This window comes from Phodopus roborovskii, unplaced genomic scaffold, assembly GCF_943737965.1.
Source record: "Phodopus roborovskii unplaced genomic scaffold, PHOROB, whole genome shotgun sequence".
NCBI lineage: Eukaryota > Metazoa > Chordata > Mammalia > Rodentia > Cricetidae > Phodopus > Phodopus roborovskii.
This window is the reverse complement of record NW_026126547.1, coordinates 14,190,366-14,217,240: the sequence shown is the minus strand read 5'-3', so window position 1 is coordinate 14,217,240 and position 26,875 is coordinate 14,190,366. Positions and strand designations below refer to the sequence as shown.

The 26,875-nt window shown below is 40.1% G+C and overlaps 1 protein-coding gene across 1 annotated transcript in view; it reads right to left on the bottom strand.

Annotated features, from left to right (window-relative positions):
• Wdpcp (WD repeat containing planar cell polarity effector) overlaps positions 1–26,875 on the bottom strand; it is a 268,385-nt gene that overhangs the window by 10,263 nt on the left and 231,247 nt on the right. Inside the window, exon 15 of the mRNA XM_051200567.1 lies at positions 21,210–21,372. Within this exon, the coding sequence (XP_051056524.1) occupies positions 21,210–21,372 (163 nt within the window). The remainder of the gene's footprint in view (positions 1–21,209; positions 21,373–26,875) is intronic.

The window sequence follows — 26,875 nt, the reverse complement described above, 5'->3', positions numbered from 1 at the left end:
TCTGCTATGGTCCTACTGAAGATCTCATCCATGTCTTTGATCTGGGATTCTTCTCCTTCACTTATGTCTATAGTCCAAAGTTTCCATCTGTCCCCACATTCCTGCATGCTCTTTTTGTCTTTTAAAATTTTCATATTCTTTGCATGTGTGTTCTAATCCTCTGCTTTATCTTCAAGTCCAGATACTGCCTTCTACTTGATTCAGTCTATTTGAAAGGCTTCTCCTGAGTTTTTAAAAATTGCATCACCATGATTTTCTGTTCCATGTTAACTTCATCCAGTAAGTTTATATCCCTTTGTTGAATCTGGTTTTAAAATCTTTGATTTTGAGGGGGGCACTAACAGAATAAAATTCAGCTGTATATGTGTTTTCCTGGGCACCACTCAGGAAAAAGAACACTACTATTCTTTTTAAGTTAATGGAATCATTTGGTTTTATCTCCTTTACATTTCCTGAATTCTTTGATGAAATTTATAATTGTTTTTGGAGTTCTGTGGTCTGGGAGTCATCTAGGCAGTTCTGACAGAAGAGAATTTATACAGAGCTGGTGGATTTGGAGGGTTAGAGTATACCGTCTTCATACTATTTGTGTTTTTATGATGAGCTCTAAGCATGTGGACTTCTTGTTTGGCTATTTGTCTAACGTAAGAACCTACATTGCCTCAGGCTAGACCAAGTTGGGAGAAGGTTGAAAAAATGGGAATGGGCTGGGAGGAGGTGCTTAGGCTTCCTCAGAACTTGGGAGAGCTTGGGTCCCTGCATTATGTGATGGCCAGAGGGGGCCCTGGAAGAGAACACATCTGTGTGGGTGCTTGTGTTTTTATCTGTCATCTGTGAAATCTGCTAATTTTGACACTAAAAATTTTGGGATCTGGGAATATTTTAGAGTTTGAGTTTTGAGTTAGTAATGTTTTACCTAACTGTTAATCTGCTATTGCTGATTTTTGCCTAAACAGTTATGAGAGACTATCCTGTAGTGTTACATTTCCATACTCTTTGTTTTGGCAATGGAACCCCAGCAGGTAAGTTAGGACAGGTTTCTTTGTTTTGTAGTTTCTGAAAGAGATTGTATATAATGAGTTTTGTTTTTGTTTTTCCTGAATGCTAGGTAGAATTGACAAATGATACTGTCTGTTTCTGGACATACCTTTTTTAAAGTTTTTATTTTGTTTTTAGTTTTACTTTGTTTCTGAATAGATTCTTATACTCACAGCTTGAACTGGCTATCCTTCTGTCTCAGACTCCCTTAATGCTGGGATTTCAGATGGGCATTAACAATTTAGCTTGATGCATGCTCTTATTATCATCATTTCCTTACTTATATTTGCCTCCAGTTTAATTTTCTTTTCTTTCTGTGTTTTTCATTTAGAAAATTCAGTTTGTTGATGAAGACTTTTTAAATAGGCATTTAATAGAATAAAGTTTTTTTTTAATGCAGTATTTAAGGCATATCACCTACAAGTTTGTATAGTGTGCCTCTGACTTATAGATTATCTAGAAGTATGTCTTTAAATTTGTAAAGGTTTGGAGACTTTGTCTATTTCTTTCTCTTATTTATCCCCATTTTAATTCTATTACAATCAGGGAACATACTGTGTCTTTTTTTTTCAGTTTGCCTGTGACATTGGATGTGGGCTGTCTTATTGAATGCTTATGTGAATTTAAAAGCAAATAATTAGTTTTGGTGGATGGGACACCTTTTTTATGTAAACTCACACAGGTTTAGAAATATTTAAATTCTAATTTATTTTTATAAATCCACTGGCCATTATTCATATTTTGGGGTTCTCATACAAGTGTTACAATGTATCCTGTTTGAAATTTTCATATGTTTTCAAGGAGAGGAGGCATGGAATGTGCTTACTCCATTTCACCTAGAACCATGAGCTAAAGACCATGATTTTAAGTGGCTATATGGTATCTAGTATTTGGATACATCATAATTTATTCTGAGATTCACTAAAAATACTTTTCAATTTTATGCTAACAATGTGATGGGCATTTCTACTTAGACATTACAAAAATGAAATTTAAAGCTATCACATTTTCAGGCTACCCTGATTTTCAAACATTGAGCATAGAACTAAAGGACAGAAGTGAACTCCTCCCCATCTATTCTCCCCAGTAGTGGTCATGCTGGAGAGGTGACCCCTTGAAACTGAGGAACCACAGAGCACTGACCCTCTTGGGTGACTGTCATTGGATAAGGAAACTTGTTCTTCATGCAGTCTAGCTTTCAGATATAAGAAGGATGACAATTACAAAGTCACCATCTTACAATCTCTGACAAAATACTATCTAAGAAAGGTTGACCAATGTTGTCAAAACATGAGGTTAAAAGAAGCAGACAGGGTACTTTCTAATGGAAAAAGCCAGGGGTCAGTCTTAGCCCAGACACAGACCACCAGCTGCTGTGAACTTTCATGGATAGGAAGCATTCTCTACTTGTCCTGTGTGCACAGTGTGTCTGCTAAGAAACACACAAGGCCTGTCTACACAGACCAGTAGATAACATGTAAGGCCCCTGAGAAAAGGTATCACATGACAGTGACAGGCTATCTCTGGCTCCATTTAGGGAGGTTACAGTATACATACTTACATATGTACAAAATATATATAGCACATGCACGCATGTGATATTTTAGTACTCTTCTTCAGTTGTTAGCTGTACATGAAAAAGCAAAACCACAAACTCTGAACTTTTATGCATGTATATGAGCAGAGCTATCTGAAGTTGTTTTCAAATTTCTATAGTCTCTCTCCAGAAGTCTAATTTCTTAAGCTATGGTGGAAAGAAAAAAAAGCTGATTTATTTAGTGATTCTTGACAATCATTACAGCCACAAAGGGTAACTCCCTTTCATAATAGATTTTAGTGGGTCAGAAAAAGAATGAAGAAAATATTCCAGATCAGGCTGGGTGGAAAAACAGAAATATTCATTTCCACGATCTTGCTTACATTGTTCTTTACTTTTAAATGATAATAACATTTATTATTTGAGTGTGTGTGCACGTGAGCTTGAGCATGCGTGCCAAGGTATGTATGGGGAAGTCAGGAACAACTTTGTGTTCCCTCATTGCAGCCTGTGGATCTGAGCGACTGAATTAGGCTTGGTGGCGGCGCCTTACTCTCTGAGCCACCTTCCTGGCCTCAGGCTTGACTCCTTGTGCCTCTGCCTCTCAGATGTTGGACTGCCCATTACCATACTGGGCTTTCCACAATCTCTTGTGCAGCTTTAAAAACTGCTGCCTTAGATTAGTCAAAATCTGTAAATATCTTTTGGTTGCAATAAATTGATGACATATTTTCACATTTCTGTTTTAAAGGGGCTTATGATTGACTATATTTTTGGGAACATGTTTAAAATTGGCTAGATTTAGTCATAAACCAAAGTTAGAAAAATATATTTCCTAAGAATTTCTAGTTTTATAGGCAGCACCTATAAAGTACCTAGAGGGCAGACTATGAATGTAACCAGGTCTGCCTGATATACTTATGAGCTCAGTTACAGGAAATCTCAACATGTTCTACATTTATTTTGGTTTAAGATGCAAAAATGGACTTTGTAGACATATGCCATATGTTCATCTTTCATGCCAAGTAAGCAAGAATGAAGACTGAGATGAGCAAACAAGGTCACCTTAGGCCGAGCCAGATTAGACAACGGAATAGCTGTCAGGTTTGCTGTTGGCAGGGACAGATTGTTGAGAGCCAATCTTCATGAATTATAGGCTGTAATTTTTTTTCCTGGTAAGTCCATTGGCAGACGTTCTGCTGACAATTTCTTTGTTTTGTAAACACTGACATTTCCCTCAGTTATATTGTTTCCAGGCACACAGCAGATTCTGAATAAATGGGTATTTTTGTTTGTTCCAACTTTAAGGAAACTTGCATAGATATGAATCAATAAACATCAGTGGGGCCAAATTTAACTTTTAATTAGGTAGCATTTCATTTGAAATTTCTCAGGCTTCAGATATAATAAATAGAAATAAACTAACCAGCAGTAAACTGAATTTATGACTATAAATATCAGGGTGGACAAATTTTCTGAGGCAATTAGAGAAATTGACTTAGTTCAATTCTAACAAGTCTAGATAGCACCAGAGCGAAGACAATTATTTTCATTAGCCTGCCTTCTCACCCTGCAGTGTTTCCTTCTAAATTGAGCTTCAAGTTACGTATTTTAGTGGCCAAGTCATAACTATGAAAGAGAAACTGAATAATGACATGTAATGGCTAAAGTCCCAGCCAGATCAGAAAAAATAACTATTTGAATATCATTATTATGAGTATAAAAGTTGACCCGTGGTCCTACTTGGCCCACTGCTCTGTTCTGGGTGAGTATTGGGCCATAGTGCGGATCCGACAACCCCTCAGCCTCCATGGAACTTCCTGGGCCTGCTCTGAGCATACTGGGCCTGCCAATCTATGTGGGACCACCCTGAGGCCGCACTTGCCTGATCTTTGAACCCCCTCACTGGCCCACTGCCTGAGGTGAGTCTGGGACCAGTTCAGGCTAAATCACCCCCACATCCATCCCTGGGAACACCCTGGGTTAGTTCCCCATCCCGCTCCCGCTCTGTATCCTGGCCTTGGATAGTACAGTCCTGGAACTCTGCTCAATACACCACCCAGAGCCTGCCTTCCCCCAATCCTTTGTCCTGCTGGCCTGCTGGTCTGGGTGAGCATTGGGCCAGAGTGCAGGTCCAACAACCCCTCCACCTCAGTGGAACTTCCTGGGTCTACTCTGAGCACACTGGATCCACCTATCCACTGGGTCTACTCTGAGCACACTGGATCCGCCTATCCATCCGGGACCACCTTGAGGCTGCACTCTCCTCATCTTTGGACCCCATCACTGACGGCCCTCTGTCAGAGGAGAGATCCCCCAAGAGAGCTTGCATCACCCAGAGTTACAGACATTGAACTCCTGACACACCTACACCCACTGGGGAAGTAGATAGAGATAGATAGAGAGAGACTCCACCTGCACCCACTGGAAGAAGCGACGGGGAGACAGCATTACAAGAAAATACCCAAAATAGAAAGACACCACCAGAATCTAGGGACTCTACACCAACTAGACCGAACACATCAAAGCAGACGAAGCAGAAGAGAACAACTTAAAAAATATCTTCATAAAAATGATAGAGGCCTTCAAAGATGATGTGAGAAAATCCTGTAATGAAATGGCAGATAAAACAAACAAAAAATTGGAAGAAATGAACAAATCTCTTAAAGAAAGTACAGAAAGACAAGAAAAAACAATTAAGCAGGTGAAGGAAACAGTTCAAGACTTGAAAACTGAAATAAAGACAATAAAGAAAACACAAACTGAAGGAATGATGGAAATAGAAAAACTGGGCAAACGATCCGGAACTACAGTCACAAGCATAACCAACAGAATACAAGAGATGGAAGAGAGAATCTATCAATGTGATCCCCCATATAAACAAACTAAAAAAGAAAAACCACATGATCACCTCACTAGATGCTGAAAAAGCTTTTGACAAAATCCAACACCCCTTCATGATAAAGGTCTTGGAGAGATCAGGGATAACAGGAACATACTTAAACATAATAAAAACAATATATGGTAAACCAACAGCCAACATCAAATGAATGAAAGCTTAAGGCAATTCCTCTCAAATAAGGATCAAGACAAGGCTGCCCACTCTCTTCATATCTCTTCAATATTGTACTTGAAGTTCTAGCTAAAGCAATAAGACAACAAAAGGAGATTAAGGGGATACAAATTGGAAAGGAAGAAGTCAAATTGTCACTATTTGCAGATGATATGACAGTTTATATAAGTGACCCAAAAAACTCTACCAGGGAACTCCTACAGCTAATAACCACATTCAGCAAATTAGCAGGATACAAGATTAACACACACACACACACACACACACACACACACACACACACACACACACACACAAAATCAGTAGCCCTACTATATACAAACGATAAAGGGGCTGAGAAAGTAATCAGAGAAACATTACCCCTTATAATAACCACAAAGTTATCTTGGGGTAATGCTTACCAAACAAGTGAAAGATCTATGTAGCATGAACTTTTTATCTTTAAAGAAAGAAATTAAAGAAGATAACAGAAAATGGAAAGATCTCCCATGCTCTGGGATAGGTAGGATAAACATAGTAAAAATGGCAATCTTGTTGAAAGCAATCTGTAGATTAAATGCAATCCCCATCAAAATCCCAGCACAATTCTTCACAGAACTTGAAAGGATAATAAAATACTCAACTTTATATGGGAAAACAAAAGACCCAGGATAGCCAAAACAACCCTGTACAATAAAGGAACTTCAGAAGGCATCTTCATCCCTGACTTTAAGCTCTACTATAGAGATACAGTCCTGAAAACAGCTTGGTATTGGCACAAAAATAACACATAGACCAATGGAATTGAACAGAAAATCCTGATATTAACCCACACAACTACGAACACTTGATTTTTGACAAAACAGCTAAAATTATACAATGGAAGGAGGGAAGCCATCTCCAACAAATGCTGCTGACACAAATGTATGATGGTGTGCAGAAGACGGCAAATCGTGGACCCATGTCCATCACCATGCACAAAAAACCAAGTCCAAATGAATCAAAGACCTCAACATAAATCCAGCCACACTGAACCTCTTAGAAGAGAAAGTGGGAGGTACCCTTGAACAAATTGGTGCAAGAGACCACTTCCTGAACCAGTAGCACAGACACTGAGATCGACAATAAATGGGACCTCCTCAAACTGAGAAGCTTCTGTAAGGCTGAGATCACAGTAGAGAAGACCAAATGGCAGCCCACAGACTGGGAAAAGATCTTAACTACCCCACATCTGACAACATCTGACAGAGGGCTGATCTCCAAAATATACAAAGAACTCAAGAAACTAGTCAACAAAACACCAAATAACGCTATTAAAAAATGGGACACAGAACTGAATAGAGAATTCTCAATAGAGGAATCCAAAATGGCTCAAAGACAGATAAGAAAATGCTCAACATCCTTAGTCATCAGGGAAATGTAAATCAAACAATTCTGAGATACCATTTCACTCCTGTCAGAATGGCTAAAATTAGAAACACCAATGACAGCTTATGCTGGAGAGGATGTGAGGAAATGGGAACACTTCTCCACTGTGGTGGGAGTGCAAACTCATACAGCCATTTTGGAGATCAGTATGGTGGTTCCTCAGGAAAATGGGAATCAGTCTACCACAGGACCTGGCAATTCCATTCTTAGGAGGGGGGTGGGAGGGCATGGGAAGGAGGGAGAGGGAACTGGGATAGATATGTAAATAAGAAAAAATAAATATATATAAAATAAAAAGAAAAAAAAATAAGTATAAAAGTTTTCAGGCTGGAGAGATGGCTCCGCAGCACCAGCTGCTATCCAGAGGACCTGGGTTTGATTCCTAGCACACACATGGCAGCTTATCTTCTAAAAACATCTATAGCTCCAGTCTCAGTGAACCAATGACATCTTCAGGCTTCTGCAGGCACTACACACATGATACACAGACATACATTCAAGTAAAACATCCATACACATAAACAAAAATAAAAACTAGCTGGGCTCAGTTGGTACACACCTGTCTGTAATCCCAGAGACTGGTGGGCCTCTGAGTTTGAGGCCAACCCTGGCCTAGACAGTGAGTTCAGGGGCAGCCAGGGGCCATGTCACCAAAAAGAAAGGTATAAAAGTCTCCCCAAAAGTGCAATCAACTCCCACAATGCCAATTTACAGGGGAAACTCATTTATAAGTGGTTGCTTTCACCTGGGAGCTTCTCATTAAGTTGTCTGGCTAATGCTTACTGAAAGGCATGTTGGGGCTCCTAGATAAAGCCTGTTGTGCTGGCTAGTTTTAACAGCCAACTTGACCCCTATAATACCTGGGGACAGAGTCTCAAATGATGGATTTCTAGATGAGGCTGACCTATGGGCAGACCTGTGGGGGGACTGTGTGGATTATGCTGACTGATGTGGGTGGCACCGGCAGAGATTACAAGCTGGTCAGTAAGCATTCGCGCCTTCTCTTTGCTTGTGACTGGATTTGAACAGCGGCTTCACGTCCTTGCGTCTACTTCCCCACATTGACAGACTGTGGTCAGGAACTGTAAAGCAAAGAAACCTTTTCTTAAGTTGCCTTTATGTTGTTGCTGATGTCAGTGGGAATGCTTTTGGTTTCTCCCATCACGTGTAATGTTGGCCATCTTTGTGGTCTGTAACCTGTATGCTAAGATCTGTCTCTTTTATTCTTGGTTGCTTCAGCAAGTCTTTCATGAAGGGCTTTTGAATTCTGTTGAATCTTTCCTGTCTCTTTTGAGAAATATGATTTCTTTTTGCCCTTGAGTCTGTTTGTGTGATGTAGTATGTTGAACCATCACTGAATACTAGAATGAAGCTCATTTATTTATGTATTGTGTATCTATGTGTGATCATGCCACAGTGTGCATGAGGAAGTCACAGGACAACCTGGGGTAGTTGATTCTCTTCTTCTACCATGTGGGCCCTGTGGATCAAACTTAGACCATTAAGTGATCCAATGAGAAAAGTGTCTTTTCTCATCCAGCCATCAATCTCTCTGGCACTCTCCTCTCTATTCTAAAGATTCTCATTTCCAGACAAGATTTCACAGAGACCAAACTCACTGTACAGCTGAGGGTGACCTTGACCTTCTGACCCTCTTGCTTGGGCCTCCCAAGCGCTTGCCTCCCACAATTGGTACACGCAGCTCTGGGGATCAAGCCTAGGTTTTCATGCATGCCAAGCATAGACTATTAACCAAGCTGCATCCCCAGCCCTGAATTATCATTCTGGTATATTCTTTTTAATGTCCTTATTTATTTTTATGCATACAAGGGTTTTACACACATTTATCTAAGTGCACTGGTGGAGGCCAGAAAAGGGTGTGGGAATTGCTGGAGCTAGAGTCACAAATGGTTGTGAGCTGCCATGCTGGTGATGGGAATTGCACCTGGGCCCAACTAAGCAGCAACCACTCTACCGCTGAGCTGCCCCGCCAGCTCCTTGATGCCTGGGCGCTTATGAGGGAGCTTGGCCTGTAGTTTCCTTTGTCTTATTGTATCTTTTTCTGCTTTTGTTATCACCATAATGGTGTGTAAAGAGTCTGAGCATATTCCCTCCTACTGTATTTTCCAGAATCCTTTGGGGGATTACTGGTGCTCTTTCCTCAGTGATCTGCTGGAATCCAGCAGTGAACCTGTCTGGGCCTGAACATTTTCAATGGGAGATTTTGTATTAACTCCTTCAACATCATTGCTTACAGTAAATCTGCTTAATATATTTATTTCAGATTTCTTTTCTTGATAAGTCCTAAGTCTCTAGAAATTCATCCTTTATAACTGTCCTCTTTATTTTCTGATTTTTGTTGGTATCTTTTGTAATCTCTCTATTTTCATCTCTAATTTTCTTAATTTGGATTGTAGCTATCTTAGTTACTTTAGCTACAAATTTATTAATTTTTTTTCAAAGAATCAACTGTTTTATTGATTTTTCTCATGGTTTTTTGGTTTTGTGTCCATTTCTATCTAGATGTTATTTCTTTCCATCGCCTAACTTGTTCTTGATTTCCCAAGACCCTAAGATTGATCATTTGGTTATTTACTTAAGATTGCTTTGATTTTTCCCCCCTCTCAAGACAGTTTCACTGTGTAGCCCTGGCTATCCTGGAAGTTACTCTGTAGATCAGGCTGGCCTTGAACTCACAGAGATCCACCTGCCTCTGCCTCCTCAGCAAGGACTAAAGGCCTGTGTCACCCCCTGGCCTGAGTTTACATGGAAATATGTAAATATAGCTATACATTTCTCAGGTGTCTTCTCATTGTATCTACAGGCTTTTGTATATGTTTTCACTTTCATTAGAGTCTAGAAATATTTTAATGTTTTCAGTGTTTCTCAATCTCCATGAATTTGTGTGTATACTCCATAATTTTTCCTTTTTACTTCTATTTTCATTTCACTGTGGTCATATAGAATAGAAGAAAATATTTTCTTTAGGACTTGTTTTGTATCCTGTTACATGATCTATTTTATGTAATATCCCATGGGCTGTTGAGAAGACTGTGCCTTCTGTAGTATTGGGATTTATGTAGAGGTCTAAACCCATTTAATCTATGATGTCATTAGCTCAGATATTTTTCTTTATTGTTAGGTCAACCTGTGTATTGATGAGAATACAGTACTGGAGCCGCCCATTCTTACTGTGTTGGAGTTAACTTATGTTGTTATACCTAATAGTTTAATGGAACTGGGTATACTATGCATGTCTATTTGGAGTCATAATGTTCTCTTAATGGATTATGCCCTTATTCAGTTTGAAGTGACAATTTAATCTGACTTATTTTGGTTCAAAGTTTTGTTTTTTAGTTATTGTGACACCTATTTGTTTTCTCATTCCACTCACTTGGAATTCCTCTTTCTGTGATCTCTCCTAAGATTCTGTTTGGGGGCACTGGAGAGATGGCTCAGAGGCTAAGAGCATTGGCTGCTCTTCCAGAGGTCCTGAGTTCAATTCCCAGCACCCACATGGAAGCTCAAAACTGTCTGTAACTCCAAGATCTGACACACTCACACAGGCATACATACAGGCAAAATACCAATGCAGATAAAATAAAAGTTAATAAATTAAACAAGCAAAAAAAAAAAAAAATCCTGCTTGAATGTCTTTCTATCTTAAGACTGAGTCTGTCTTTAGTGATGAGGTACAAATAGAATAAAAATCAAAACAACAGAATCTATGCCTCACTTTTCCAGGCAGGGTCTCACTGTGTAGTCCTGGCTAGCCTGGAACTCACTCTGTAGATCAGGCTGCCTCAAACTCCCAGAGATCTACATCCCTTTGCTGGGATTAAGGGTATGTATTACCATAGCTGGATGATTCTGCTTTTTGATCTGAACTCCTAGCTTGTGCCTTTTCACTGGAGAAATCTATACCTGTAATATTCAAAGAGTGGCTTAGTATGAAAATGTAATAGTGAAATACAAAAAGACCAGCCTTTGCTTTCCAGTCACTTAAAGTAATAGAATACTGATAATACAGTATTCACATACTAGTTATTCTGGGAGTCAATATGTGTAAGGGAGAGGGCAAGAGCTAAGAATACCGACTAGTATCACACTGATAGAGGCAAACAATAGAGACAAGGAGAGGGAGGCAAAGCAGCTCTGCATAAAGTAAAATGAGAGAGGAAAAGGAATGGAATCTGATAACCTAAAGCCACCACAGCTCTTAGCAGGCTTAGATTCACAGCCCCTACCCCAGACCAGGTCAGAGAATATACTTTGGGGAAGTCTATCGAACAGAAAGAGTAAAAGGAAATAATAGAGAAAGAACGGGAATGGCATGAGGCACACGGACAGAGCAGAGCAGAACAGACCTGGCTTGAAATAGACATTGGGTAAAGTGAAGGAAAATGATACATGGAGAGAGCTGAAAGGCAGCCGAATGGCTGTCGCCTGGTGCTACGTCCAGCTTTGACCCTCGGTTCCCTCCCAGGCTCCCAGACACCAGGACAACGCTGGGACACCCTGTCACTGGGCACGTCTTCTTGGGTCTCAGTACAGATGCTGATTTTGTTCTCAAGGTGTGGTTGAAAAGCTGGCCCTCCACACTCCCTATGTCCAGTGCACACTCTTGGAAACTATCCACATTCCACATAGACTCTGGCTGCAACCATGTTTCCCCTCTCAGACCGCTTCATGCAGTTCTGCTGCTAGAGGAAGTCGGTCAGTAAGTCCCATGACAATTGCTCTGGTTTGCCAGAGTGTGGCTCACAGAAGGTCTGGGGCCACGGGCTGCCAATCCAGCAGGAATATGTTTTTAAATGGCCTCCAGGATATCTAAAGAGATGGCTCAGCTCTTGAGAGCACAAGCTGCTCTTGCCTCACCATTTGGTTCCTAGCACCCACATGGTGGCTCACAACCTTCTGTAACCTCAGTTCCAATAGACCCAACGTCCTCTTCTGGCCTCTGTGGTTACCAGGCACACACACGGTACACTTATATACACACAGGCAAAACACGTACACATCAAGTAAGTAAAAAGTAAATGGCTGCCTGAATTGGGAATATAGCTTAGTTGCTAATGTTCCTAGTTTAACCCTAGTCTTCCTGGGTTCAATTCCAGCCTCTAACTCCAGCACTCAGGGAGGCTGGGCAGGATAAGAATCAGGAAGTGTTCCCATCAGCTCTTCTCCCTCTGCCACTAAAGTGCAATGCCTGTCTCCTTTGTCCCTCTCGGAATAACCACCATTTAAATTATCTACTGAGGGTACAGGGTACAATGTGGACTTTCCAAGGCTCTTTGTCTTACAACCTGGCTCTGGTGTTCCTCTAATAGGGAGGGGAACACTCCCAGTCCCTCTGGACTAGATTCTCAATTCTTCCTGTTCTCCTTTGTATAAACTCACATTTTATTTTGCTATTAAATCGAGATTTTCAGCTTCTGGTAGCTATTATTTAACTTTTCCCAGTTTATTCCCAGGAAATTTTTGCAGGCCTGCTCAGTGTATCATATACCATCTTTCAAGAAACTTCAGAACTAAAACAACAGTAATTTTTGAGAGAAAGAGGAAATCCACTATGGAATTTCTAAAAGCAATTATAATGAAACATTGCATATTCAAATAGATGGATTGTTTAAAAAAGAATTCATTAATAATTTTATCAATAAAAGAATACATGGAGCATCCCTAATTCACAAATTCTAAAAGATGAGTAAACAAAATATGAAATAAAACTAAATTAAATCACAGGGAAGAATGAAGGTTAAAGCAATTAAATTAACAGGACAGCCAGTGCCAGCAAGCTTTCTCCAAAAGGGTACATGTATACATTTAGATTTGTGGAGCATGTGTTCAACATTTTAACTACTCAGCTCTGTGTGTTGTAGCACAAACTCTGTCACTACAATGGATGTATGTGGCTTTGGTCCAATAAAACTTTATTTACAAAGGAAGATGGTGGCTGCCACCCAAGTAGTCCCCCAGGCTTCTGAGAGTAATCCAGAGAAAATTGATTAAATGATAGCAGAGGTGGATGATTTCTACCTGCAGTAACAATAGAAACAAAATTTCACAGACCTGGCTCAGTTTTGGGAGTGCTGGAGACTCAGGACATCTGCATGGTCCCTTTGTAACAGGCACTTTAAAGAGCAGAGAAAAGGGATCCAGATAAGGGGAAGAGAGCAGCATTAGCTAGTGAAGACTATTTTCACTGGGCCTGCAATAGTGTGGGCCATCATTTAAAAAAGGCCTGCTAAGTGGTAGCACTATATACAGCCTATGAAAACAGCTCTGTGAACTGTAAGACGAAACTCAAGGAAAGGGATATGGGAATGAGTATGTGTGGACCTGACCAGCACAATTCTGACAGACTGTATGACAAAGCTTTGTGTCTGCACTGATGGAGGTAGCAACTGGGTCTGAGCCAAAAGCTCAGGGACTCTGAAACACCCTCGAGGCAGCGCACTAGACAACACAAGGATTGCACAGGGGCAGGGCCAGAGTAGCAACTGGATAACTTCATACCTCAAGGACCAACCAGAGGTGTGACCAGCATCTGAGGAAAAGTTCATCTTAGCAGTACTGCCTACTGCCCAGGTCCTGTGTAACCCATTCTAGCAAAGGAAGGCCTGCAGGTAAGAACAGTTGGTCCTGGGCATAACTAGACCTCTGAGAGCCAGAGATGGATCTCTCAGACACTAAGAAGACTCCAGCAAGGTGACAGACTGGATTACTGTCATACTCTGTACCAGCTCTCTGTACCAGCCACATAACAGTGTTTTATTCATCAGCCAATAACAGAAACATATATACAGAAGAACATCCTTCTGTGGTCTTTGAAGGAGTTAAAGACAGATAGTTGTGGTTATAGTTTTCCTTAGGATAAGATAAGGTGCATATAGGACTTTAGACTCAATAAGATAGAATAGATGATAGAGTATGTTCTTAAATCTTACTAAATGTTAATGGACTATATAGTGTTAACTATGATTCTTATTTGGTAACTGTTATGTGATATATTTTGCTATGTTAAGGTTAAAACCCTTCTTTTTCTTTAGACAGAAAAGAGGAGATGATGGGAGATGTCATTCTGTATATGTTTCTGAATAAAGCACTGTTGGCCAATAGGAAAGGAAGATAGGAGGGACTAAGAGACAAGGAGGAAAGAGGAAGTAGTAAGGAGGGGCCAAGATGGAGAGTCGGGAGAAAGCAGTATGCTGCTGGCTCCCCGGTAAGAGAAATACATAGATCAGCAGAAATGGGTTAATAATTAAGGCAGAGCTAGCCGATAAGAAACAAGTAACCGGGCCAACAAAATTATATCTAATACAGAGTCTCAGTGTGTTAATTGGGGCTGGCGCGGCGGCGGGACAAGACCAGGCGGCAGGTGGAAAAACTGTACGCATTACATAAAAGAAATAGAGTAATAAAAAAGCCACGTAAAGATGGAAAATACACAGTCTGGATACTGTTTGTTATTGTGTTGTCTTTGAATTGTTTGATTGCTGAGGAAGGAGCAACAGCTGCTAAAAGACATTATAAAAGCTAGATTAATCCATTTATATATTTTGAAAATGCCTTAAATCCCAAATTTAAGTCTAAGGACATGTTGTTTTGGAAAAGAGATTTTTTGTTTCCACAGATGATGAAAAGCTGTGGGTTCCTTTGAGCCTAATATGGTTTGAACAACCTACATGCTCTGGAGCAATGTCCCAGGATGCTATTGATAGCAGCATCCAAAACAGCTGCGACAATGTAGCCTCAGACTACTATAGCTGGGATTTGGCCAGGTTTCTGGATTTTCTGAGGATTCCCATGGATTGACAGTGCCCCCAAAGAGTAGGAAGCAATTTGGAGAAAATGACACCCAAATTCCCAAATATTGTTTATAATTTTTTTCATTTAAACTGGGTTGATTATAAATGGTGAATGATCTATAAAAGAGGGGGGATATGATATAGAAATAAATACATTGGTGTGGATTTTGATTATTGATACAAATTTAGGGTCAATTTTTGTTGTATTATATTTCTTCTCTTGTTTGAGTATTGTGTTTATATAGCTCATTTAAAATGTAATGTATAATTAAATACAGGTTATAAATAGTCACCTATGATAGACAAAATGTAAAGTTGTATTAGTTAGATTTTTCTAGATATACAGAGATATATTACAAATGGATATTCTTTAAATCTTTCAAAGACCTACAGAATATAGCATTTAAAATGGTTTAGGGTTTTCATGACAGTGAGACTCAACTGTTCCTGGCAAAACCAATTATGTCAGAAAGTAAGATGGGCACTGAAGAAACCCAATATGGAGTTGCTTTCAATATGATGACAAGACTCGCCATTTGGGCAAGAAACTGCTCTTGCCTGGACTGTTTGATTGTATGCTGTATAAACTGGACATGCAGAACCCACAGGAAAGTGACTGGGAACAGTCCCTTCAGGGTTTCTGCTTCATGGAAGAGTCTGCCAGACATTCTGCAGGACACAGGGAAAAAAAGATTGACAAACTGCCAATACAGGTGGGACAGTTCACTGAGAAGTCTGCCAGACACATTATGGTCAATGGGCTGAAGATGGATGCTCCAATGTTACAGAGGAACTTTGAGTTACTGTCCTGGCAGTGATTTGTCTCTGTCAATTCTAGAGTTTATATATAATTATGGATATGGTTTTCCTTAGTTATGATAAAAGGTAAGTTACATATAAGACTTTAGACTCACAAAGATAGAAGATAGAATATTTTCTATAAATTTTGCCAAATGTTAATGGACTAAATATTGTTAATTGTAGTTATTGCTTGATAGCTGTTTTGTTATATATAATTTTACTATGTTAAAGTTAAAATCCCTCTTTTTATTTAGACAGAAAAGAGATGATGGGGGATGTCCTTCTGTATATATGTTTGTTTCTCCTATTGGTTGATGAATAAAACACTGTTTGGCCAGTAGAGGCAGGAATCTAGGTGGGACTAGGAGATGAGGAGAATTCTGGGAAAGGTAGGCACTACAAAGAGACGCCATGCAAACAGCAGGATGATAGGACGCACCAGGTGCTTTTGGGTAAGATAAGGCCATGTAGGAATACATAGATTAGTAGTTATGGTTTAATAATTAAGAGAGAGCTAGCCATTAAGAAGCCCTAGCCATTGGCCAAAGTTTAATAATTAATGTAATTCTTTGTGTGCTTATCTGGGGCTGAACTGTTGGTTGGTGGGACCTGGCAGGAGAGGAAAAGTCAATCAGCATTCATGTAGCCATTATTTAATATTCATGCCAAATTAGCAGGCCAGCTCTGTTGCCCTGTCCACTCTTCCCCTGTCTGCCCTTTCCTTTTCCATTTGTTTCCATCAGAGAACACAGTCTGGCCAGGACTGCAGGATCTCTAGCTCAGTTCCCTAAAAGCTGGGTTATATAATGTCACAATTACCTTACCTCCCAGCCCTTTGTCTCTACCATTCCATCTTCTACATACATCTTCCTATTATTCTCCTGATACTAACTGTTGTGTAATACTTTGTTTGTGTTCTGACTTATACTGTAGGCCTACCCATTGATAGTGTTGGGACAATTCCACTTAAAAGGGGCTAATGGGAGGGGGGCAGAGCATGGCCCCTCACTCACTACCAGTCTAGCAGAAAAAAACCAATACAGTAGCCCTTTATCAATCTAGTCTCTCTTGAGCAGTGCAAATGTCTCTTCTGACAGAATAAGTCTCATTTCAAAGGAACAAGTGAAAACATATTTAAAAAAAATTAAAACACAAGTAACATAAAACCCGAAGCAACAAAACAACTCCAAAATTACTAACCCACAGTGATGACCTCCAGTGTGAGCACATCAAATCTCAGACAAACAAACCACCCTACCTCAAAAGAATAGGCATAAATAAGTTCAAAACAGTCAAAGAAGACACAACAGCTGAATGAAAGATGCCAGTCTCAACACATGATATGAGCGAGAAATTCAGTAAAGGGATGAAAGGACATGGATGCTGAAACAAGCAAAAAACCAAACTAAAATACAAGGAAACTAAAATAATTCTTCCCAATGGGAGGGGCCAGGGAAGGGACTGAATATCAAGCTTGGAGACAGATGAAAGAATTTATTCAAACAAGGAAGAAAGAATGATGGCTAATTCCAAGATGCATGGGGCACAATGAAAACACCAACTCTAAGATTCTTGGACATAAGGAAAAATTTCATTCTGAAGGCACAGTAAACGTTAAGAAAATCATAGCAGAAACTTTTCCTAGACTTATGGAGATTCTGGTCCATATTCAGGAAGCATTTAGAATGCAAACAGCTGAGATCAGAAAAGAACCTCACTATGTCATATTATATTTAAAATACATTAATTCAGAACAAAGTAAGTAGAAAAAAGCACCAAGTCACATTTAAGAGCAAATTTCTCAATAGGAACTAAAAACTCCAGGAGGGTCTGGATAATAAACACTTTCAACAAAGAAACAAGATAAAAAAGTAACATAGAAAATTAAATAGACTTCCTATACATCATAATAAACACAATGATGAAGAAATCAGGCAAACAATCCAATTTATAGTCTCTCTCTCCTCTCTCTCCTCTCTTTCTCTCTCTCCTCTTTGGAATAACCTTAGCCAAGGGAATGAAAGACCCCTGTAATGAAAATGTTAAGCCACTTGAGAGAAACTGAAGAACACCCAACAGATGCAAAGATCTCTCATGTTAATAGATTGGAAGAATTAATATTGTAAAAATGGCTATCTTATAAAAAGCAAACAAATCAAAGTTCTAACACCATTCTTCACAGAAATAGAAAAAAGTCTGAAAATTCATTTGGAAGTACAAAAGTCCTTAGATATAGTCAAAACAACCCTGAGTTAAATACACACACACACACACACACACACACACACACACACACATTCAAGTTATGTTACAAAATCAGTCTGGGAGCTGGGAATAGAGCTTCATTGGTAGAGTTCTTTGCAGGCAAGCATAAGGTCCTGAGTTCAGACCAGAACCATGAAGAAAGCCAGGTTTGGTGGTACATGCTTGCAATTCCAGCTCTGGAGAGGTGGAGACAAGCTGAGCTATGAAGACTGCTGGATGGCCAGCATAGCCTAATCAATTACCCATACTGAGAGATACCATCCCAACAAAACAAGGTGGTGGCTTGCAAGGAATGACATTTGAGACTGACCACAGCCTCCACAAACACATCCACATACCCACACACATGTGCAAGCCACCCATGTGCATACAAACAAAAGACCAAACATCATGGTAAGATGGCACTGAGACATGGAATAGAAATGATGACCCAGATAAGGCTCACATAACCATGTGATTTTTGATAGATGCCAGAAATATTCACTGGAAAAAAACCATCTCATCAAAAAATGGTGTTAAGACAACTGGATATCTATATATAAAAGAATGAAACTGGATCCATGCACAAAACAACTATAAATGTATGAAGCTGGAAAAAGGTGACCAAGACACAAAAAGGAAACTATGTTGTCTTTCACATGTGAATCTGAAGCTTTGAATATTTAGCTGTGTGTGTTTAGCATGAGGTACTGGTGGAAGCTAGGAAATGAGAATGAGGCAATGGACAGAGGGTGGAATCTGCTAAGGGAGGGGTAATGTAGTACAATGAAAGTAGAGGAGAGCAGGGAGGAGAGAGAAGGGAAGGGCTCATCCTCATATCTGGTATAAGAAAAGACATATGTAAGTCTAATGTTTTTCAAGACAGGGTTTCTCTGTGTAGCTTTGGAGGCTGTCCTAGAACTTGCTCAATAGACCTCGCTGGCCTTGAACTCACAGAGATCTGCCTGCCTCTGCCTCCAAAGGGCTGGAATTAAAGGCGTGCACCACCACCACCCAGTAACATGTAACACAACTAAGTAATTTGTATGGAGAGAGGAGGCCTGACAGAGGTGGGGAATTAAAAAAGAACTATCACATGAGACAGATATACCTGGGTGTATATGCAGAATATGTCATGCTGTATCACACAGATACATTTTTGTTTATTGCTGCTCTGTTCACAATAGCAAGGAAAGCAAGCATAAATGGCCATCAGGTGATGAACTAATAATGAAACACTTTATGTGAAAGTGAGTGTACATAGAACCAGGAAATTAGAAAGGGGCCAACAAGAATAGGGAAGAGGCTTTAAGAGAACAGGGAGTTGATTACTTCCAGATGACAGTAGAAGGGTAAACACTGGACATAGAATGCTTCAGCAGGGATGGGGGAAAGAAACATGGAGGATGGAAAGCATATCAGACAAGCTAGAAGAAAAGCTACTGTTTTGTAGGCTAATTAAAGAATAAAAGTTTGGAAAGAAGTACCATGTGCAAGGAGATAAGCCTACTCCCAGGAAGCATAAAGTCATTAACTAAAAACCTTGGCATCAGGGATTGGCTCCCAAGTCCCCAAAACAATAAAGGCTATGGAGGTTGATGGTGGCCAACAGCAGAAGACTGTAAGACTCTTGCTGAAGACGCCATATGTTTTGGTCTTAAGATACGGTGAAATAAATCTGAAACCAAGCAGGAGGGTCCCTCTCACAGTGCCCTTAAAGTGCCAGAAGGGACCGTATAGGCTGGCATGAGAAAGCTGTCACCGATCCTACTTGGTTGTGGACCAACTACCCTGAGTGCTAATCTAATGGCCTGCTAGGTAAGCTGTGTCTACAGGTGCAAAGGTGGCATATGTTTGTGCAGGTAACCAGTGGCTGTTTGATGAGATTTCAGGGTTCTTCACATGAAGTCTATACACCTTGCCAATGACTGACTGTAGTGAGGGAGATCCTAATGTTGTTTTGATAACTGACAGGACATGCCTGTTGAATTGCTTTCTAAATACTGATATTTATGCTCACAGAGTAGTCCTGCTGTCAACTTTGGTCGGTCAGAGAAGCTTCGCTTTGCAGTGGGCTGAGGTTACCGCAGAGACTCAAAGTGGATGTCCACGTGCTGAAAGTGCAGTTGTGACATTCTCAGCCATAGGTGGGACATCTCTAGCACTTCCTTCCAGGCTCAGGGAGCATCATGCAAGCGCGCAGTGGGATAAATGTAGAGTGGGAGGAAAGGGTACCGTGTTGTGGAGTACTGGTTCCTGGATGCTGCTCCACGTGAACTCCAGCTATGGTTACCTGCACAAGACTTCTGTAAGACTGAGTCTGGAAGCATTCTGTCATAGAAGAGGGAATCATGAGGAGGTCATGCCCCTTCTTGAGGACTTACATATTTATTACATGAGTTAAAAATAAAATGTTTTTAGATTTTTAAGTTTACACATATGTGTATGTGCCTGCATGAGTGTGTGTGCATTGCATGCATGCAGGTACTGGAGGAAACCAGACACAGGCAATTAAACAATTGCTGGGAAGGGAGAGAAGAGACACTTTCTTCTGTGCTTTAGCCACTTTGATAAGTTACCCACACTCCTATAAATAACCTCTTACCCATATTCTTGTAAGTAAACCTAATTAAATTCATTTGTTCATGCACACACAAAAAACTCTTCCAAATTAAATTCAATAAACACATTAAGATTATACATCATGATTAAGTTGTTTTCATCCCAAGAATGCAAGGCTGATTCAATATATGCTAACCAAGAAATGTAATACATATTACATAAAACACCAATGCAAATTACATAATCATCCCTGTATGTTCAGGATAGACAGCTGACAGTTCAATATGCCTGTATGAAGGTCCTGAAGAAACTAGGTATAGAGGAAACACATCTCATATAATGAAGTCTGTATAATGTTAAATCTATAAACAAAATGATACTCATTAAAAAATACTTTAGGCCATTTACTCTACAATCTAGAATGTGACAAGGGTTCTCCCTCTCTCTCCTCTTATTCAATATTAAGACTGGAGTCTTCAACATAGCAACAAGACAACAGAAATAAATTAAAGCGATATAAGTAAGAAAGCATGACAAATTATCCCTGCTTGCAGAAGACATGTTACAAAATGATCCAATGGAGTCCACTAGGAGACTCTTGGATGTGATAAAAATCTTTTCAGCAAAGTGGCAGGATACAAAGTCAACATACAGAAATCGGTTGCATGGTTGCATTTTAAGTGTTGAATGTCAACTATTTCCTTATATAGTAAACTCTCAATTTAATATAGTTTACCTGTTAGAAGGGCCATTTGGTACTTTCTGTTGAATAGCATGCCTGTGCTTGGAGCCAACGGAAGGAAGAAGATCTGGAAATGTGTCTTCTTCTTCAGGTGTTAAAGCTGGGCCAGCAAAAGCTTCATTTAGCATGTCTCTTCTGTCCAAGGGGCCCAGGAGTTCTGTTTTATAAACAATGAATAAGATGTGAGAAAAATGCAAATACAGTCTCTGCTGACTAGTTTGTGACTAAGAATCGTGTGCCCAGTGCAGCTCTGTCCTTTGTTATCTGCTATGTGGAATGTTGCAGGTGGGCTGGGGGGTTCAGGGGGTGGGGCTGACAGTTCCTGTCTCTTATGAGTACTGTCATTCTACTTATTTCAGCTAGGGCCACCAACATGATTCTTCTCGAGATCAAATTTAAAAATTCTTTTATATTTTGCCTCTTCATAGTGCTTTTGTTAACATAATTAATCATCTAACCTTTTCTTAATGTTCCTCAATTGTCATGCTGTTTTATTATTTTGGACAACTATAAGGAGTTTGTCAAATATACAGTACATATCTTTAAAAGAAAAGTCATTTTTAGATATTTTATATGTGTATATGTGCTTACATGATTTTATGTGCACCACATGCATGCAGGTGTCAGAGAAGGCAAGACAGTGTCAGATTCCCTAGACCTGGATTTACAGGCAGTTGTCAGGCCCAAGTGCTCTGCGAGAACAAGGACATACTCTTAACTGCTGAACCATCTCCCCAGGCCTCTAGGACATTTAAATTTTTTTCTCTAGATAAGTATTATTTTAAAATTTTAAGGTAATTAAAACCCATGTGCATGTGCACATATGTGTGTGTGAACAAGTGTGGCATGCATGTGAAGGGAGGTCAACATCTGGGAATGGACTCTCTCCTTCTAACAGGCCCCAAGGATCAAACTCAGGTCCTCAGGCTCAGTGGTAAGCATTTTGCTCTCCAAGCTATTTTGAGAGCCTCTGTTTTTGTATTTTTGTTTATTTATTTTTGGTGGTGAGGGGAATCAAAACCAGGACCTCACACATGCTACCAAAGTGCTCTACTACTCCTCAGCCTCCAGTTTGAATTTTAAAAGTCTCAGGAAGACACATGTCTCCATGTCACAGGCATGTAAAGAGGTACAGACAAATCTCTGCGCCTCCCAGGACATTGTTTAGCAAGCTGAAATATAATGAGGGTATGAGAAGTGGGTTAGTAATGAGAAACACAAGCCTTGTGAGAAAATAGAGCCAGTGTCACAGTGTCACTCTGTCACAGCGTCATAGTGTCACTCTGTCACAGTGTCACAGTGTCTGTCACAGTGTCACAGTGTCACAGTGTCTGTCACAGTGTCACAGTGTCTGTCACAGTGTCTGTCACAGTGTCACAGTGTCACAGCGTCACAGTGTCTGTCAGTGTCACAGTGTCTGTCACAGTGTCACAGCGTCACAGTGTCTGTCACAGCGTCACAGTGTCCGTCACAGTGTGTCACAGTGTCACAGTGTCTGTCACAGTGTCACAGTGTCTGTCACAGTGTCACAGTGTCCGTCACAGTGTGTCACAGTGTCACAGTGTCTGTCACAGCGTCACAGTGTCCGTCACAGTGTGTCACAGTGTCACAGTGTCTGTCACAGTGTCTGTCACAGCATCACAGTGTCACAGCATCACAGTGTCTGTCACAGTGTCACAGCGTCACTCTGTCACAGTGTCACAGTGTCTGTCACAGTGTCACAGTGTCACAGTGTCTGTCACAGTGTCACAGTGTCTGTCAGTGTCACAGTGTCTGTCACAGTGTCACAGTGTCAGTGTCTGTCACAGTGTCACAGTGTCTGTCATAGTGTCACAGTGTCTGTCAGTGTCACAGTGTCTGTCACAGTGTCACAGCGTCACAGTGTCTGTCACAGCGTCACAGTGTCTGTCACAGTGTCTGTCACAGTGTCTGTCACAGTGTCACAGTGTCTGTCACAGTGTCACAGTGTCTGTCAGTGTCACAGTGTCTGCCACAGCGTCACAGTGTCTGTCACAGTGTCACAGTGTCTGTCACAGCGTCACAGTGTCACAGCATCACAGTGTCTGTCACAGCGTCACAGTGTCTGTCACAGTGTCTGTCACAGTGTCACAGTGTCTGTCACAGTGTCACAGTGTCTGTCACAGTGTCTGTCACAGTGTCACAGTGTCTGTCACAGTGTCACAGCATCACAGTGTCTGTCACAGTGTCACAGCGTCACAGTGTCTGTCACAGTGTCTGTCACAGTGTCACAGTGTCTGTCACAGCGTCACAGTGTCACAGTGTCACAGCATCACAGTGTCTGTCACAGTGTCACAGCGTCACAGTGTCTGTCACAGTGTCACAGCGTCACAGTGTCTGTCACAGTGTCACAGTGTATGTCAGTGTCACAGTGTCTGTCACAGCGTCACAGTGTCACAGTGTCACAGCGTCACAGTGTCTGTCACAGTGTCACAGTGTCTGTCACAGCATCACAGCGTCATCACAGTGTCATAGTGTCTGTCACAGTGTCTGTCACAGCATCACAGTGTCACAGTGAGGCCAATCTCCTTGTTTTCCTCTAGCAGTTTTGTAGTTCTTGGGCTTACATTTAATCTTTCATTATTCTGAGTTACTTTTTGTACAAGATATAAGGTAATGGCATAGTTCACGGTTTTGCAAATGAATATGGTTTTCTGGGTACAACTAACAACTTATTGAAAAGACACTGCCTTTTCCATTAGTAGTCCCAACATTCTTGTTGAAAACAGTTTGACCATGTATCCAAAAGTTTATGTTTGGGGTTTCCTTTCCATTTGGGGTTCATCAGTCTATATTAAGTATCACAGTTTTGATTACTCTACGGTTGAGAGCCAGAAGTGTAACACTGTCCTTCAGGTTTCCTTCACTATTCAGCATCTTTTGAACTTTCGTACGAACTTTTAATGGAGGGCAGTCAAGACGGCACAGTAGGTGAAGGTGCTCAGTTCTGAGACTGAAGGCCTGTGTCTGATCCCCCAAGCCCACAGGATGGAGGCAGAAAACTGACTCCTGGAGGCTGTCCTGACTTCCACATGCACACTATGCCTCATGCACACAGATGTAAAAGGATAAATATGAACAAAAATTAAGATCCATCTTTGTAGTTTAAAAAAAAAATCATCACTGCACTTGGATAGGACTGGCACTGACTAGCCAATCGCCTTTGTGGTATTGCTATTTGTCAACGTTTGTCTTCTAGTTCATGAATATGAGATGTCTTTCAGTATCTATCTGGTTTTTTTTCTTTGAGAAATGAGTCTATACCTGTTGTTTAGGCTGGATTTGAACCACTGGAGTCAAGGGGCTTCCCATTCCAGTCTCCAGCTTTTGGGACTACAGGCGTGTGCTACCACACCTGCTCTGCTCTCCACTCCCTTTCAGCGACGTTCCACCCCACCAAGGTACATGTCTTTCGCCTCCCTGGTAAGGCCCTTTTCTTCTTTTAGCAACTAGTGTGGATATAACCGCGTTCATCATCATTTCTAAGGTCACTCCCTTGGAGCATGATGACATGTTGATTTGTCTCCTGTCACTTTATTGGACTTGCTTATCTATTTTTTCAGTAGAATTTAAAATTTTAGAGTTTTTATTTTTATATAATAAGAACATGTAATTAGCAAACTGGTCATTTATTTGTTTCTTTAAGATTTTGATTGTTTTTGTTTTTTCTTTTAAATCTCTTTGGCATACTTAACCTGGCTAAGGAATTCTAGCACCTTATTAAATATAAATGTAAAGAACAGAAATCTTGGTTTATTTTCTTTGTCCTTCAGAAACAGCTTTCAGCCCTTCAAAACTGCATGTATTTATGTGGGCTCTGCGGCCAGAAGCCAGGTTGACAGGCTTGGTGACACAGCTTTTATTTGCTGGCCACCTTGTGAGCTCAGACTGTCAGTTTTCACCAATAAGTCTGTTATAAGCTGCAAGTGTGTCATATGTAGCCATTCTTGTGTTAAGGTAATTTCCCCTTTCTCTGCTTTGCTGAGTGTTGTCTATCATGCAAAGGGTTGAATTTGCCACATGCCAAACTAGTATTGAGAAGATCCTTAAGCTTTCGTCCCTCGTTCTGTTAATGTGACAGAACACCGTGACTTTCATTTGTTGAACCATTCTAGCTTTACAGACATTAAGTCCTGCTTGGTCACTGTGTCTAAATCTTGCTTTGTATAGCTGAATTTGTTTTGCTGGCATTTTGTCAAGGACTTTTCCATCAGTACTAATCAGATACATTGGTCAACAGTTTTCCTTGCTTTTGTATGACGTTAGCATTAGAATAATACTACCTTTTTAAAAAATGGTTCTGGTAAGGTCCCTCCTCATTTTTTTGGGAAGAGCTTGAAGAAGATGTTAGGAATGTCTCTTTAATTGTTTGGTAGAATTCTCCAGGGACGCCAGCAAGTCCTGGGCTTTTCTTTGTTGGGAGGTTTGGTTACTAATCCAGTTCTCTTACTACTTGTATGCCTGTCCTATTTATGATCTAGTTTTGGTAGGTCGGCATGAACTCACGTAATGCTGGATAAACTCCCTCATCTGATGATGTACTGGGTGTGACTCCCCAGAGGCATTTCTGATCCTCGCAGAGCTGCTCTTTGTTGTGGTCTGTCAAGTTTGTTGTTGAGTTTTTGAAAGCTGCATCTTAAGTGTCATTAATTTTTTTCTTTTGTTAGTTCCTATTTATTATTTTCTGTTTTAATCTTAGTTCCTTCTGCTTCCTTTGGTTTTCTCAAGAAGTTTTAGAATTTTCTTTGTGATTCCCTTTTTGTCTCATTGTATGTGTACTGCTTTATTTTTAAATATGGATTTTCCAGTTTTACTTCTGTTGCTAAGTTTTTGTTTAATTCTACTATGGCCAGAAGATGCTTTATATGATACATATTTTATTAAAACCTTACTTAAGGATTAGAGGTTATCTCAGTGGAGGAGCACTTGCCTACTATGCCCGAAACCCTGGTTTTGATACTCAGCACAACAAAGTTAAAAAAAAAAAAAAGACTTATTTTATGGCCTTAATTTGACTAGTCTTGGAGAATGTTCCAGGGCATTTGATAAGAATGTATATTCTAGTTGTATGAATAGTCTGTATATATCTGTTAAGCCTACATTTTTTGGCATTACTGAATTCTTTATCCCCTATTAAAATACAAAAGAAACTAAGAATTACTTAGAATTTTGTTTTAGTTTTTTTTCCCCCGAGAACAAATATTTAAGTTTATAGTTCATATAAACCAGATTCAGTTTAAAGATGTTTACTCCATAGTATTTAAAAGTTATTTTCAGTTAATTGTCAACAATGGAAATTGGTAGATTTTTTTTCTTTAAAATTTCAAATTAATAGAAAGATGATATATTTTTAGATGTGAAGAGTCTATAAAATTCAAATTTCAGTGTCTAAATGAAGTCTTACTGGGGCATAGCCACCTTTGTTTATAATACAAAATGTTAACAGTGTTCACTTGAATAGTGTAATTGAGTCTAACATACTTTCTGATTCTTGTTGAAGTCCTTGAACTCTGCTGTGGCTCAAAATATTTTAATTCTTTCTGCTTCCTCTTTTGTCTTTTGCACTGTTTTTACTCTCTCATATCTTACACATGCACCAAGGATAGAAGGATGGCGGTAGAAATTCAGGAGACCAGGGCATG